At 41.2% G+C, this 17,207-nt stretch overlaps 1 protein-coding gene across 12 annotated transcripts in view; it reads left to right on the plus strand.

Annotated features, from left to right (window-relative positions):
- The window catches only part of THOC2 (THO complex 2), a 294,745-nt gene that overhangs the window by 42,884 nt on the left and 234,654 nt on the right, over positions 1-17,207 (plus strand). For all 12 annotated transcript variants that reach the window (XR_004539500.1, XR_004539501.1, XR_004539502.1 and 9 more), the window contains exons 4-7: positions 1,166-1,217; positions 6,060-6,130; positions 12,143-12,264; positions 14,909-15,042. Coding sequence is in view for 8 of the 12 variants with exons in the window: in XM_033944982.1 (XP_033800873.1) it covers positions 1,166-1,217; positions 6,060-6,130; positions 12,143-12,264; positions 14,909-15,042 (379 nt within the window). In the remaining 4 variants the exon portion in view is untranslated. The remainder of the gene's footprint in view (positions 1-1,165; positions 1,218-6,059; positions 6,131-12,142; positions 12,265-14,908; positions 15,043-17,207) is intronic.

The raw sequence follows: 17,207 nt of genomic DNA on the forward strand, positions 1-17,207 counted from the left end.
ATTTGCATACAATGGAGGCAGTGCATGCAAACAGATCTCATGCATATTCATTGGGGAAATCCTAAACACCCAACTGGATTGTGGCCCTCTTTGCCCACCCCTAGTCTAGACCAGGGGTGGGCAACTCAGGTCCTCGAGGGCCAGAATCCAGTCGGGTTTTCAGGATTTCCCCAATGAATTTGCATTGAAAGCAGTGCATACAAATAGATCTCATGCATATTCATTGGGGAATCCTGAAAACCTGACTGGATTCTGGCCCTCGAGGACTGGAGTTGCCTACCCTTGGTCTAGACCAGTGGTTCCCAACCCTGTCCTGGAAGAACACCAGGCCAATTGGGTTTTCAGGCTAGCCCTAATGAATATGCATGAAGCAAATTTGCATGCCTATCACTTCCATCATATGCAAATCTCTCTCATGCATATTTATTAGGGCTAGCCTGAAAACCCGATTGGCCTGGTGTTCCTCCAGGACAGGGTTGGGAATCACTGGTCTAGACTGTGATGTTGAACTTTTTTGTACCAAACTTGTCAGTTTATTTGTCATGGTGATTTAAGCACAAGTTCCTTGTGAATTCCTTGTTTTTACCAATAAGTATAACATTACTAGCTAGCTGCTGGGAGGGCTGGTTAAGAATGGACACATAGTTTGCAGAAGGCAGCAAAAATTATTCCAGTCATGTTTCCGTTGTTATCCCACAGATCAATCCAAAAACATGTGGGTTATATCCAAGTTCCTACAAGTGGAGTTAGAGATAATATTGAGAATGGTAAAGCCCTGGTGTTCTCTCTATCTTGCAGGTGCACGGACATCATGTGCAGCTCGCTGGTTTGGCTCCTGCCCTGTTCCCTCTGGTTTAGTTGAGCTTAGGGATTGAGTGCTGTCCCTTTTAGGCTTGGGGTACACCTGATGGTGCCAGGTTCCTACCCTCTTCCTCCCTCTCCCCTCCTCCAGCTCCTTGATTCTCTTAAGGTTGGTCTACTGCCTCTTTAAAAAAAAACATGGCAGTACACTTCAATAATTCTAGTCCTTATTGTTCTCTTTGATTTGATTTTCTTAATGGTCTCTTAAAAATAAATGATCTGTCATTTGAAGAAAAGTTTGCTAAGAAAGCTATTTGTGTTCATGCCTCTGTGTTTACTAATTGTATTTTTTTCCTTTTATTAGGATCTTCGAGATGATATGCCATCAATATTAGCAGATGTGTTCTGTATATTAGGTAAGTTACTTTCTCATTTTAGTACTGCAAAAAAGTTGATAATATCGATAGTAGGAGGTGAGCACAGAAAAAAAAGCTACAATTAGTGAAGAGAGAGACTGTAAGATCAGTTGTATAATCTATCCTCCCTATGAGCCTAAGAAAAAAAGCTGAAAAAGTAAAGCTTTAAAAGCCATCATTAAATGTACGGGTAGAGGATTCCCAGTGGAGATACACAGGCATGGAGTTCCAAAGAAAGGGACAAAGATAGGAAAAATCAGAGTTGCAAGAAATATCAAGATGAAGGTGAGTCAGAGACACAGTTTCTGCATCTGTGATGAATGAAGACTGTGGAGAGGATTACGGGGAATATTTGGGCTAACTAGATAAGGCAGAAACGGTCAATCAGCACAATGGACCAAAATGAAAATTTTTAATTTAATTCAAACAGTGATTAGGAGTCAGTAGAAGAAAATCAGCCATGGAAGTGACATGATCAAAGCATTGGTTTAAGAGCAGTGGATTGGATAAGCTGTGAGCATTTCAAGGACATAAGAGGGAGGCTGTGATAGAGAAATTAATAGTAATCAGGCTTGGAGATCACAAGGCGAGAACCAAAGATTTGAGCTGGGCAGCCAAGAGATAAGATTAATGAAGCAATTTCTATGAAGAGCGAAGGGAGGAGAGGTATCTAGAATAATTCCAAGTATATAAAATGAATCGTCAAAAAAAAAAAAAAAAAGAGAGAGAGGCACATCAGAAAATGAGAGGGGGAGGGACATAATATTTCAGATGAGGGAAACAAAGTGTTTTGCACTTATGATAGTCAGGAAAAGACAACAATGTTTCAACCAGTCACTGATTGCCTGAAGACAGATCTGTAGAAGAGTGGTTTTCTGAAGAGGAAGGGTCTATAGAGAAGAAAATCTGGATTTAGTGTCTAGAATGGCCAAGTCTTTCCCATAACAAACTCCTTAAAAATTCTAGGAGTGACACTTGACCGCAACCTTACCCTCGAAACACACACCGACCTTCTGGTCAGAAAAGGCTTCTCCACTTTATGGAAGCTAAGATCCATCAGAAAATACTTCGATGCTTCCTCATTCTGCCTTGTGCAATCCTCTATCTTAAGCTTACTTGATTACTGCAACATCATCTACCTGGGATTTTTCAAAAAAACCATTCAAAGACTACGAATCATCTAAAACTCGGCAATCCGACTGATCTTTGGACTAAAAAAATGGGATCACTTAACTCCCTAGTACCAAAACCTCCACTGGCTTCCCTTAGAAGCAAGAGTGCAAATCAAGTTCGCCTGTTTCTGTTTCAAATCCATCCTTGGTTCGGCCTCCCTATACTTGGTACCCCATTTTATCTTAGACCGCCCATCCATACACACATGTAAAACCCATCTGTTTAGCCATCCAACTCTAAAGGCATGCCGTTACAAAAGATACTTGAATAGAACTCTCGCCTTCCAAGCAGGTCAGCTTAATAATTGGCTGGCCAACATTATCTCACGCGCTTCATCCTACCTAAACTTCAGGAAATTACTAAAAGCTAATCTATTTAACCGATTTATAACCTAAGACCTCTATGCCCAACCTATGGCCCTATTTTATCACAACTGTATCCTACTTACCCATTTAAATTGTATCTTCATTTGCTGATTGTACTTATTTTCGCTGACTTTCCTACCCTCTCTCTGTTATACCTATATTCACTGATTGTACCCCTTTGTTATACCTACATTCATGGACTGTACTGCCCTTCTTTGTTGTACCTATTTTCTTTGACTGTACCTATATTTGCTGTCCAGTCCTTCTTTGTTGTAAACCGCCTCAAACTACTACAGCTTTGGCGGTATATAAGAAATAAATTATTATTATTATTATTATTATTAGAGATACATTTAAGACAGGGGTTCTCAATCTAGTCCTCAGGAAAAACCTAGCTAATCAGGTTTTCAGGATATTCCCAGTGGATATGAGGTACATTTATATGCATTTTCTCCATTCTATGGCAATCTATTTCATGCATATTCATTGTAGATATCTTGAAAATCTGACTGGTTAGATTTGTCATGTCTCTCTCTAGATTGCATTTTCTCATCTGTTTACTTTTGATGGGGGGGGGACAAATCCCAAACTGTCCAGTATCTTAATCTCCTCTTTTGTGTGATTAATATTTTACTTTTAGGGACAATTTTATGAAATTGCTGATGTGATTAGGGCCATAGAAATCTGGCAATGATACACTTCCCCCTCCGCATTCGCGGTGATAGGGGAACAGCATGACAGCAAATACAGAAAAACTGCAAATAACTTTTTGTATGTTATTTGTGGTTTTTCTGTTAAAAAAAAAAACAACCCCTAAAAAAGATACAAAACCGTGAATAACCTGACCTGCAAGTGTAGCGATTTTCTCCGTACAATGCTGGGAGCATTGATTTTCTCTGTGAAACACTGGGAGCAGTGATTTCCGGTGATGTAAGTTTAGGGGCAGAGCCTGAGAATGAAAAACCGCAAATAAACGAAACCGTGGTTAAGGAAACCATGAATATGGAGGCGGAAGTGTAATTCTTTCTTCTTAGGTCAAGGGCTTTTAAAAGTTGCGCTTATTATTAATTGAAATTTCCCTTTAAATGTAATATTACTTAAAAATATTAAATACCATATTTTTCGCTCCATTAGACGTACCTGACCATAAGTGGCACCCTAGATTTAGAGGAAGAAAACAAGAAAAAAAACATTCTGAACCAAATTCTCCCTGCCAGGCTCTGCACCCAACCCCACACTCCTTGCCAGGCTCTGTATCCTGTCTCCTCTCTGGTGGTCTAGTGGTAGGCCGGGATAGGGCAGGTAGGGACAGAGCACAGGGCAGACCTAGTGGCTGACAGGCAAGTAGGGACAGGGCACAGGGCAAACAGGGGCAGGCAGGTAGGAACAGGGCAAGCAGGCAGGTAGGGACGGGGGACAGAGCGGGTGGGTAGTAGAGAGTTGCGTGAGGACAGAAATCCCAGCTGTCCCCACCCGAATCTCTAGTGGGTAGGTAGGTAAGTAGGCAGGCAGGCAGGCCTCTTCCTCCCTCCCTAAGGCAGGCAGTAGGAAAGCCCTGGCCTTTCCCTCCTCCCGCCCTATTTTTAAATTGGGCGGGCAGGCAGGCAGGCCTCTCCCTTCTCCATCCCTATTTTTAATTTGGCAGGACGGGAGGCAAACAAGCCCCGGTCTCTCCCTCCTCACCCCCCAGGCAAGCAGCAGGCAGACCCCATCCCTCTTCCTCCTCCCTCCCCCACCCCCCGGCATGTACCTTTTTTTTTTGTTAACTTTTGGCGCCCTCCTTTGCTGGACGTGGCGCTTTCTTTCGCTGAGAGCGGCGCAAAAGGCTGGCTGGTTGCCTGGTCCCTGCTGCTTCCCCCTAGAACAGCTGACACGGCTGCCTCCTCTTCTGTTCTCTCGCGGTATAGTGGCACCACCAGGCAGGTAGCCTGGTGCGCTGCGAAAGAACAGAAGAGGAGGCAGCCGCGTCAGCCATCAGTTCTCAGGGGAAGTAGCAGGAACCAAGCAGCCAGTCAGCCTTATTAGCCGCTCTCAGGAAGGGAGTGCACCGCATCCAGCGAGGGAGGGTGGCAGCATTAAAATAAGGTAATGGGGGGACGCTTTGGGTATTCGCTCAATAAGATGCACCCTTATTTCCACCCACTTTTGGGGGGAAAAAGTGTGTCTAATGGAGCAAAAAATACAGTATATATTTTTTTAACCTTCACAACTTTCTTCTTTTTTGGTAAGAAATTTCCGTTTATTCCTTTGATTTGGTTGTAGCCCAAGCTGCTTTCATATCTAAAGTCTAAGTTGTGTTGAGGGTGGTTTTTAATATATTTACTGACTTTTTTTCTTCAAAAAGTATGTTTTCTTTTTTTTTTATTTTCTTTGTCTCTCATATAAGCTTGTTTTGATTCATTTAGTGAACTTAATAATTGCAATATGCTTCAACTTATTTTTTTCCTTTATTAGTATTGATTAATATTACTTTTTGTATTTGCTGCTGTATTTTTCTTTTCAAGTTATATACATGAATGTGTATGTTTGAACAGGCTTATTAACCCCCCTACACACACACCAAGCATACACATACTATACTTTTGTTATTGTACAGAAGCTGTGAGAGAATTTTTTTTAACTATAGCACACATTGTATTGCATGAAACATTTTTTGGACTAAGTGCGGTGTTCTTTTTTTCTTGGCTTCATTTCAGTTTGGCTTTGTATACTGATGAGCCCGAGTGCTTGTAAAAATGTGATTAGGTTTTTATATACCCTATATGCTCAAATATAAACCAAGGTAACCTTTTTTTTCTTCTAAAAAGGGTGAAAAAGGTAAACTTGAATATTCAAGTACCCTGCTCAACCAGACTCAGCACCCAGCCCCCCCCACTTGCCCTGCCAGGCTTTGCTCCCTGTCCCCCCTCCCTCCATGCTCTGATGCCTGTGCAGAGCCACTATCTAATATGGCTGCCAGGGGTTCTTGCAGCAACTTTGCGAGTTCCTGTGGTCTTTAAATGTGATATTATTTTCAAGGTAGATTTGCTAGAGGTCTGGGAGGCAGGAGGGAGGTGTGATGTTTCAGAATTAGCCAGGACAGGAGGGATTCCTCATATCTTGGCTCATGGCAGGTCCGGGATAGGCCTCTAAGGCCTTTTTTGGCCCTAAAATTTCTATTTATATTCATGTATATACAGTAGCCATATAGTTGGCGAAGATAGAGATGAAAGTGATCTGCTTTTAGGAGATAGTCAAACTAGAGTTCAAAAAATTCCAAAAGCAAAAAGAATGCAGTTATCAGTTATTCTTTTATTTCCTTTAGATATTGAAACCAGTTGCTTAGAAGAAAAAAGCAAGAGAGATCATTTTACACAGCTGGTGATATCTTGTTTGGTAAGTTTTTTTTTAATTTTTAAATGGGGACATTTGGGGGAGAGGTGGGTGCTGGGGGCACACAGCTTTGCTCGGGGGGGGGGGGGGAGGGGGAGACAGAAGGATACAGACAGCGGCCAAAGAGAGAGAGATAAAGAAACACAGACAGACAGACACATCTATTCTAGCACCCGTCAATGTAACGGGCTTAAAGACTAGTATCCAATAAATAGATAAATATCTATCTTTAATATTAATAATGAATGTGTGTGTAGCCTCAGTGTGATTGTTAAGCTATAGGGGCTACTGTTGATACCAGGTGACTTGTTTTTTGATAAAGGTTTAATCGCTGCTATGACTTCTTTTAAAATATCTGGTTCTTTGAGTACAGCAAAGCTTTTGACTGTGGATCACAACAAACAATGGCGAATTCTAGTTCAAATGGGAATACCCAAACACATAACTCAGCTGATAGAGCCTATATGAAAATCAAGAAGCTGCAGTGAGACCTGACTATGACAATGCTGATTAGTTTCCAATAAAAAGTGGCATTGGGCAAGGATGCATCTTGTCACCTTACCTGTTTAATCTGTACGGTGAAACCATCTTCAGAAAAGCAAATTTGGAAGAAGAGATGTTGGTTTCAAAGTTAGTGGCTGAAATATAAACAACCAGCGCTATGCAGATGATACAATGCTCAGCAGCAGCAGCAGCAAAGACATGCTGTATCTACTGAGAAAAGTCAAACCTGAAAGTCATAACATGGGATTAAAACTGAACATAAACAAAATGAAGATCATGAACATGTAAAATGATGACGATTTTGAGCTTGAAGGTGATAGAATAGAAGTTGTAAAGGATTTCAATCTCCTGGGCTCTTTTGTAAATAAAGAAGCAACTAGCAGAGAGGAAATACTCCACAGAAGAGCACTTGGTCTTCAATAAAAGCTCTTCAATGAAAACTCTTGGCAAAGTAGTCAAAGGCAAGGAGGGAACACTCCAAACAAAAATCAGACTTGTCCATGCACTCATTTTCTCAGTGATCAGTTATGGATGCAAAAACTGAACACTACGGAAACAAAACAGAAAAAAGATTGACTCTTTGAGTGTTGGTGCTGGAGAAGGATTTTAGACATGCTATGGACACCAGAAGAACTAACAAATCAATTCTGGAAGAGATCAAACCAGCTTTGTCACTTGAAGCCCAAATGATTAAGTTACAACTGTCTCTTATTTTTGTCACACCATCAGTAGAGAGAGATCACTGGAGAAGGATATCATGTTTGGGAAGATTGAAGGAACCATGCGAAGAGGGCTACCTGCAATCAGATGGCTGGACATGTTGAAAACAACCATGGGGTTGACGCTGGAGGACCTTTCCAGACTAGCACAAAACCGATTTCTTTTTAGATCCACAATTCATCAAGTCATTAGGACTTGAGCACGAGCTGATGACACCTAACAACAACAACAAAAGAAAGATAGGAGTGTATGTGGGTGTTGAGAAATACTGACTCTTGAATAAAACATTTCCTTGGTTAGGAAAGGTGAGTGATTTGGAAGAATATTGTTGAATAAAAATGAATTGAAGTCTTGTCAGGGATAAATATAATAATTCTGACTTATTGGATTCTGATGATTTAGCTGCTTCCTTCTGGCCTGTTGAAATCTGTGAAACTGGGGGCTATGGGATGGGGGCTGGTGTGGAAAAGGCAAAGGAGATACTGGAAGGAGGGGGAGAGAGGGAACAATGGACCCAATCTCAACTTATACACAGGTCACAGCATTTTTGGCTGTCTTTAGTCCTAAAACTGTCCTTGATTTATACATGAGATCGACTTATAGATGAGTATACAGGGCTTAATGGATCTTCAATCTGTCCCAGTATGGCAATTCTTATATACGGAAGATTTTTTTTAGTTGTCTTTACAACGGTTTTCTCTTATATTTTTTGTGTGGTCACCCGCATTTCCCTTTTGGGAACTTGACAGTACTAGCCAGGACTTTTTTTCCAAAATTGAATTATTTGGTTTTACAACAGCTATTTTTGGGCAAGATTACCAGTCAGGAATCCACTACAAATGGGGCTTTTGGAGCTATGAAGAGCAGTGGGAGAGGCACAGGATTCCTCCTTTGTCAGGAAGCTCAAAAGATTTGGCTTTGGGTGACTGCTCGGAACATCTACCTCGGAACAGTCTGCATTGAGGGGGAATAGAATTGCTTAGCAGACAAGCTCAGCAGAATTCTTCAACCTCACGAATGGACACTCAACTCTACAGCTCTCCATCCTATCTTTGCTCAGTGGAGCACTCCTCAAGTGGATTTGTTTGCATCTCCCCACAACAACAAGTTGCTCCAGTTCTTCTCCAGACTTTACTCACTTCACCGTCTGGAGGCAGATGCATTTCTATTGGATTGGACTCGCATGTTTCTCTACGTGTTTCCACCAACTCCTCTCATTCTAAAGACTCTTGTCAAAGTCAAGCAGGAGGCTGCCACCATGATTCTCATAGTTCCTCAGTGGCCCAGGCAGCCTTGGTTCTCCCTTCTACTTCAGCTCAGTGCCAGGGAGCCAATGCCTCTGCCGATATTTCCATCTCTTACGCAGAGTCAAGGTGTACTTCTACATCCCAACCTTCAGTCTCTACACCTGACAGCTTGCTATCTATCGGGCTGAATGCTGCAGAACTTCGCCTCTCTCAGCCTGTTCGTCAGGAAACCAGTCACGCAACAATGTTATCAGCAGGAGTGGACTCGTTTCTCCTCCTGGTGTCTTCTTCATCACTATGATCCATAATCCATTTCAGTTTCACTGGTTCTGGATTATCTTCTTCATTTGTCTGATTCAGGACTCAAGTCTACTTCTATTAGCATCCATCTCAGCGCTATTGCAGCTTTTCATCAACCAGTGGAGGGTAAACCTCTCGCTGCTCACCAGATTTATGAAAGGGCTTTTCAATGTGAAACCACCTCTCAAGCTTCCTCCAATAGTCTGGGACCTCCAATGTAGTTCTTGGTAGATTGATGAAGCCTCCATTTGAACCAATGTCTATGGCTTATCTTAATATCTTACTTAGAAAGTTGTTTTTCTCGTTTCACTTACTTTTGCCAGAAGAGTAAGTGAACTTCAAGCATTAGAGGCAGACCCATTATTCACTGTGTTCCACCATGACAAAGTGGTTCTTCGTACACATCCAAAGTTTCTGCTGAAAGTTGTCTCTGAATTTCATCTCAATCAATTGATTGTGCTGCCAGTGTTTTTTTCCTAAACCTCACTCTCACTCAGGAGAAGCGTATCTTCATACTCTGGATTGCAAGCGAGCTTTGGCCTACTATCTCAACAGAACAAAGCCACATAGATCATCTCCTCAACTTTTCATCTCCTATGAGCCGAACAAGTTGGGGCATCCTATTTCCAAGAGAACAATTTCCAACTGGTTGGCTTCCTGTATATCGTTCTGTTATGCTCAGGCTGGACTGCAACTGGAGAGTTGTGTCACAGCTCATAAAATTAGTACTATAGCAGCTTCAGTAGCTTTCCTTAGATCTACCCCTATTGAGGAAATATATAAAGCTGCCACCTGGTCCTCAGTTCATACATTCACCTCACATTACTGTCTGGAATCTTTTTCCAGATGGGATGGGCACTTCAAACAGTCAGTATTATAAAATTTATTTTTCGCCACGAATTGTTATCTGAGACCTATAAGTTTAAATTTTCAAGTTTATTTTAATTTGATTAGTCGCTTAATTTAATTTTTACTAAGCGAGTTACAACATTGAAAAAAACCCAACAACATTTATTTTAACATAACGTTTAAAAATTTTAAACCAATAGTTAAGACCAACAGACTTACAGACCAACCGAGACATTAGGTAGAAAAGGGCAGAACTACAATTCAATATTTTTAGAGTGCAGGAGAGAACCATAAATGGAAAAACATTAGGGGGGGAGAGGTGGAAACCTGGAAGAAGGTAATGTAAAATTTTTGAATGAAATTTTAAAGATAAAAGCATCTTTAAAAAGAAAACTTTTTAAGTTACTTTTAAAATGACTCAAATTATTTTCCTCTCTCAATTGCTGAGGTAAAGTGTTCCAAAGTTGTGGAGACATATCTTGTCGTCCAGTTCCAATAATTTTCAGGGAGGGAACTAATAAGAGCTTTTGGTTAGTAGACCAAAGGGAACGCGACGTACTATAAGGAATAAGTGATTTATTGATAAATTGGGGTTCATTAGTGACAAGAGTTTTGAATACAATTGCATCTCAGCAGTTGGTTCCATTGACATTTCACCACCGCTATCTGAAGGATGAATCCCTTTTACTTGACCATCATACACTCCGGGATGCTTGGTCCAGGGATTTACAAATTGTATTACCCGAAGATGTGGTCTCAACAGCTCTTAAGAGGTTGAGTGTTTATCGGAAATATATGACTTTTTGGGAGCAGCATTATAAATTAGTTTGCACCTCTATATTTCTCCTAAGAGAGTACATTTGGCTCGTTTTCGGGCCTTTGCTCAGTGCTCTCGATGCTCTTTCCCGGAGGTGAATTTGGGCCATATGTTTTGGGCTTGTCTCTTGATTGCAGCTTTTTGGGACCACGTCTTCTTATTTATTGAAACTATCTGGACGATAAAGATAAATCATTCTCCCTTACTACTTTTTGGTGTTCTTCCCTGTTATCATCCCCGAAAGCAGGGAACTTCTACTTTTCTTAAATGGACAATAGCGATTGCTCTGAAGTGCATTCTTCTGAAGTGGTTGGATGTTGAGGCACCTGATCTTTCCCTTTGGAGAACTCGTGTGATTACTTTTCTGATGTGGGAACGCAGAGACATCGTGGAGATCTCCTCCCTTCGAAGGCGCCTATTTCAACAGGCTTGGGAACACTTTTGGACTACCATGACTCCTTTGGCACGGAGTCGCCTATTGAATTCTTGATATTTTATGCTGTTTGTGCTTGTCTATATCCACATTGGTGGCTCTTGGTTTTGCTGTGTAGAGAACGACTTCGGGATGGGAGGGTGGGGAGTGGTACTTGGGGGGTGGGGGGAGGTTCTCTTGGGTGGAGGTTGAATTGTTTTCTATTTTGAAATTTCTAAACATTTGTATTGCTTTTGTTATCTTGACTTTAATAAAAATTATTTGAACATAAAATTTATTTTCCTAAAGGCCAACACTCCCACCATTCCATTCTGGTTAGCTTGGAGGTTACCCACATGTGAGAATATGCTGCCTGCCTGTCCAGGTGTTATCCAAGGACAGCAGGCAGATATTCTCACAACCCACCTACCTCCTCTGGTTGGCTTCTTAGCTGGCTTACTGAACTGTGGGACCATGCGCCTATGTTGGGTGGGAAGGCACTAGTGCATGCGCAGTGCGGGCTATCGCAAACTTTCTGAAGTCTTAGTGATGTATTTTTAAAGTGTCCATACCGGGGCTCCATCAGTGACGTCACTCACGTGAGAATATCTGCCTACTTTCCCTGTTTAACACCTGTACACAATGGTTAATGCTACAGCCTTGGCACCCTGAAGTTGTGGGTTCAAACCGCTGCTCCTTGTGACACTGGGCAAGTTACTTAATTCCCCTCCATTGCCCAAGGTACATTAGATAGATTGTGAGCCCACTGGGCCAGACAGGGAAACATGCTTGAGTACTTGAATAAATTCATGTGAACCGTTCTGAGCTCCCCTGGGAGAGCGATATAGAAAATTGAATGAATGAAAGTAACTGCTTTATCTGTATCACCTTATTGAAGCAAGATTACATAAAGAGTGTACATTAATAAAGGAAGACAGTTTTTTGACCTCATAGTGATATAATACCAGAAAGCTTTAGAGAGAGAATTATAGGGTCTAAGAAAATAGAAACTAGGATAGCTAAGGCAAGTTTAGAAGTGAAAAATAAAATAAGCTTTCATGTGACCAATAAAGTACCAAGGATTTTAGGGCAGCCTGTGACCAGAACAGATTTAGCTGCTTCATTTTGACTATATCTCCTCAATGTTACAATTTTGTTTTGTTTAGTATTTGGTTTCGGACACCATTTTAAAGGAGCGGCTGGACCCTGAAACATTAGAATCATTAGGTCTCATCAAGCAGTCCCAACAGTTCAATCAGAAATCAGTTAAAATTAAGACTAAACTTTTGTAAGTATATTTTGGTTTTTTTCCCCCATTGGGTAATACTCTTTAAAATAAACTTGTTGTTTTGCCTCTTAATTACTTTAAAAAAAAACACAAACAAAACAAAACAAAAAAATTTAAAATAAAAGTATATGTCAGCAGTGTAACTTGTCCCTGTCATTCCATTGTGTTCTCTACTGATTTAAACTTTGAATGTAAAAGTTATGGTACATCTTCATCAACCCCCCCCCCCCCTTTTTTTACAAAAGTATAGCACGGTTTTTAGCACCAACAGCGGTAGTAACAGCTCGGACGCTCATAGAAATTCTATGAGTATCAGAGATGTTACCGCCACGAGCAATGCTAAAAGCCGTGCTGCACTTTTGTAAAGGGGGAGGGGGTAAATGAATATCTTATTATTTTATTATGCTATAGCATTTTGGGCCCAATTATTTAAACGGCACCTAACTTGGTAAGTGCCTAAGAAAACAGTGCCTACTGCATGTCATTCAAAGTTAGGTGCCATTTGTAAAATCGCACCCAGCGGTGCTTAATCGAGTTCATATTAGGCCAGGATATTCTTGGCCTAATCCCGGTGCCTATCTCAGTCCATGCCCAAACTCTAGCCATACCTACTTTTTATGTAGGCATCTTGGTGTATGTAGTCGCCTACATCAAAATTGTAGGCACCTACTGACTAATTAATTTTTTTATTGTTTTTTTATGGCACTTTCAATTATCAGCACCAATTTACCAATATAAAAAGAAAAGATAGGCACCTACATTGTTAGGCACCATTTATAGAATCGGGGCCTTTATATATTAATATTTTCCTTATTATTTGCTTGAGTAGGACCTGTTTAACAGGTTCCTAGAGGCTCAATATACATAAACTTTTTTTCCATGAATGCAAAGGGGGTAATGTTATAAAGAAGCATGAGTATGAAAAGTAACATCATCCAGTTTCAGCTTTTTTTCCAAGAAAACATATAAGCACCCAGAATCTGTCTTGGTTGTGAACAGATCCTCACTCTTACACATGCTCTGAAAAAGGTATGAATTTGTGCTTGTTTGCTATGTGTGCGCACAAATATTTTATAAAAGCATTCATCACATTCCTTCAGGAATGCATGTGTAGAATCATATAAAAGTAGGCACATTATTTTGTGTGCTTTCTTCTTATGCGAAAATAACCATTATGAGAGTCTTATTTTGTGTTAAACATGCTTTACATGCAGAAAAAGCTTTATAAGATTACCTCCAAAAGGGAATTGGACACAACTTCTGAAGGAAACTGAATAATGAAAGGAAAATAATATTTTAAATGGTTATAAAGGATCTAGGATGTTTAGTACATTCTAATTTGGTTGTCCTAAACTTTTCACCTGGTTCATGAAAATATTGGATGATGTATTTTCCTTGATGATGTATTTTCCTTTATTACTGCTGCATGTTAATCGCGATTAACGCATTAATTTTTATTTGTGATTAATAATAATGTGCAACCTTCGGCTCTCCGCCTTCCTCCTTTCCCTCCCTCTGTGCATGGTCTGGCATTTGTCCTTCCCAGACTTGACTGCTGATCTTAAACACCTCCCCTCCCGCCTCCTTACCCCTACACCGATACCCTTTACCTTTGCAAACCAATCTTTGGCCCTGCAGCCAGCTGCAGCCATATAGAAAGGCTGCCTGTAGCCTACACTGTTCCTTCTGACCCAGCCTGCTCCCTTCTCAAAACAAAAAGTTTGTCAGAAGGGGCAGACTGGGTCAGAGGGAAGGCCCGGTATAGGCTACAGGCAGCCTTTCTATAGGGTTGCTTCTGGCTGCAGGACCAAAGATTGATTTGCAAAGGTACTGACACTTGCATTCCCCAAGCATGCTCAGTTCGTCCATGAATTGAGCATACTTGGGGAATGCTGGCATTGGCGGCTGGGGACACCCCCACACTTCCTCAGTCTTGAGGCAGCACAAGGAGGAAGGAGGCAGCATTGGGAATTTATTGTTTGACTGATAGTGTGTTGGCATCTCCACCAGCAAAAGTTTGATACCTAATGTGGGAAGGAGGGAGAGGAAATGCATGGCTCCTCCTGTGTTCTGACCCTCACCCCATCACAATAAAAATTTTAATCAAAATGCAGCCCGTTATCATCAGATAAACATGAAACCAAGCTTTTCTTTGCAATAGCTTTTATGACACTATTGAGTGTTTCCCTTAGGTCCAGTTAAACTTTAATTGTTGCTTTTTTTTTCTCTCTCTCTCTGATGAATTCAATTGATCTATTATTTGATGGCATTTCTTTCCTTCTGTAGTAAATATTTATTATATATTTACACTGCACCACTGGTATCCTTATGAATTTAGTGGCGTATAAAATTACCCCCCCCCCATAAATATATGTATACCTGATTTTCAACTGGTAATTAGTTCTCTAATGTACATAGCACAATATGTTGAGATTTCGGATTCAGATGTCAATGTTTTTGCCAGCATTTTATTTGTAAGTGGATAAAAGTTGCAGTGGATAAATTATTTTTCTGTTTACAATCTTTTTCTATATAGGCAGCACATAATAATGCATGGATTTTAGAGCTGATAATGGAACCTTTTAACTTGTTTTTCACAAGCCACTGAATTTGAAGAATAAAATCTCAATGTCTTTACTTACAGTTATAAACAGCAGAAATTCAATTTGTTAAGGGAAGAGAATGAAGGTTATGCAAAGTTGATTGCAGAACTGGGACAAGATTTGTCTGGAAGCATAACTAGTGATTTAATCCTGGAAAATATCAAGTCTTTAATAGGTAAGGGTTTTAATTTTATTGGTGTGAGTAGTTTTGCCTATTTTTAAAAACAGTTTGTTCTTGTACAATCCCACTTTATTCCAGGACCAGTGAGTTATTTCTCTCTACCTGCCAGAACTTTGTAGGAAGCCTCAGAATTTCAGAGTCTTAAACCCCTCTCCCTCATACCTCATCACTGTGCCATTATCCCAGCTCTTCAGTCTTCCTTTCTACAAGCTAGGCTGTCCTCTTGCTGTGGAGTTTTTGTCCTTTCTGCTGTGGAGGTCATCTGCATGGACATCCTTGAGTGCAGAAGATCGCAGATCTTTGGAAAAAATCTGCTTCTAGGGGGTTTCCTGCTTCTCAGTAAGCACCCTAGTCAGCATGCACATCAGACTGAGGCTCAGGGACCGTTCCCTTGGGAGCTTGCTCATCTCAGTTTCATCCACTAGTGGGTAGAGTGCAGGCTGAGGGTTCTGTGGAGGCGCAATCCGGATCGGAGCCAGACCATGTTCCTCCACCAGGCGTGTCCGAGGGTGGCAGAGGTCTCCGGCCTTGGTGGTGAGGCCGATGGGGCAATCAGAAGACTTGAAATCCAGATTTCCAGTTCGCTGAGGTAGAGGATCTCTCTGTGAGCTATTTTCAGCTCTGTATGCAGTTTCTCTCATTCAGCACATGTCACAGTGAGTACAGGCTGACACCCTGAATCAGCGAATTTTTTTTTTTTTGGGGGGGTGTCTTAATCAGTTTTTGGGTGGTTTCCCTACATGCCCTACCCCTCCCAACCTCTAAAATCCCCAAATCGCCATTTTCTGAGGGTTCCTGTATTTTTCCTGGGCTCTTTTTCTTCAAAATCGGCACCCAAGGTGGTCATCTTGGATTTTTCCTGAGTTGAATTTAAAAGTACTGTATATACTCAAATATAAACCGATCCGAATATAAACTAAGGTAACCTTTTTCCCCCAAAAAGAAGGGGAAAAAAAAAGAGGTTGACTCGAATATAAACCAAGCTAAGAAATCTGGGTGCGTGAGTGTCATTTGTCAGGGATCATGCCATAAATAATCACTAATTTTTCAGTTGGGGCTGTTTCAAGTCCAAAAATGCTGAAGGAGAGCTGACAAATATTTTCCTACTTGGGGCCTCAACATCAACCAAAGTTTCTGAACCTCTATCCCCACCAGAACACTTAGCCTCAATCATTCATGCAGAAAACAGGAAAAAAAAAACTTTTTCAAATACAAACCCACAAAGTAAAAGTACTATTGTACACAAATGAAACCCTAATATGCACACAGTACACCACAAAAGAACTAGAAAGAAATGCATTTTTTCCTGAACAGTCCAAAATATAAAAACAACAGTTGTAAATTTTCAAAATTGACATATTTCAATCATCATTAAATTGAAAAAACAAACAAAACATTTTCCCTACCTTTATCTGGCAATTTTTATTTTTCTGGCCATCTTGTTCCATTTGTGCTCTTAATGCTGTTTCCATGGCCTATTTATGCAATTGTTTCTTTCCTTTCCTTCATTTTTTGCACTACATCCTTCTTTGACACTGATTTTCATATTCAATTTTGTTCCCCTTCTCTCCGTCCATGTGCACCATCTCTTCCCTCCTCTTCCTCTCCCCCTCTCCTCCGTCCATGTGCCCTCATTCCTCTTTTCTCTGTCCCTCCCATTCATCATCTCTTCTTCCTTCCTTCCTCCCTCCCCGTTCCATCAAATGTTCTTCCACTGGATTCTGAAGCCTCCCCTCACCATTAAAGCTACAAATAGTTTGCTGGCATGAGAGCAATTCTCTTGCACTGCCCGCTGGCCTTCTTCACCATTCCTTTGCTACGGTCCACCCAAGCGGAAACAGGAAGTACAAAGGAAGCCACTGGCTGCGCTGGAAAATCAAAGAACGGTAGCTTGAGCAAACCTATCCTCCACTACCTGCTCTCCCTGCCCCAGGCCTATATCGCACTTACAGGCCCGATGCTCTGGAAACTCTCTCTGTGCTGGTGAAGGACGGGAGCCAGCAGGACTTGAGCATGCACAGACTCTCAAGGCCCTTCAGCACAGAGTGTCGGCAATGGTTTCCAGAGCATTGGGCTTATAAGTGCGATGTTGGTCTGGGGCACAGGGGAGCTGGTAATGGAGAATAGGAGTGACGGTCATTGGAGGGTTCTGGCTTCCC

This window comes from Geotrypetes seraphini, chromosome 5 (genome assembly GCF_902459505.1).
Source record: "Geotrypetes seraphini chromosome 5, aGeoSer1.1, whole genome shotgun sequence".
Taxonomy (NCBI): Eukaryota; Metazoa; Chordata; class Amphibia; order Gymnophiona; family Dermophiidae; genus Geotrypetes; species Geotrypetes seraphini.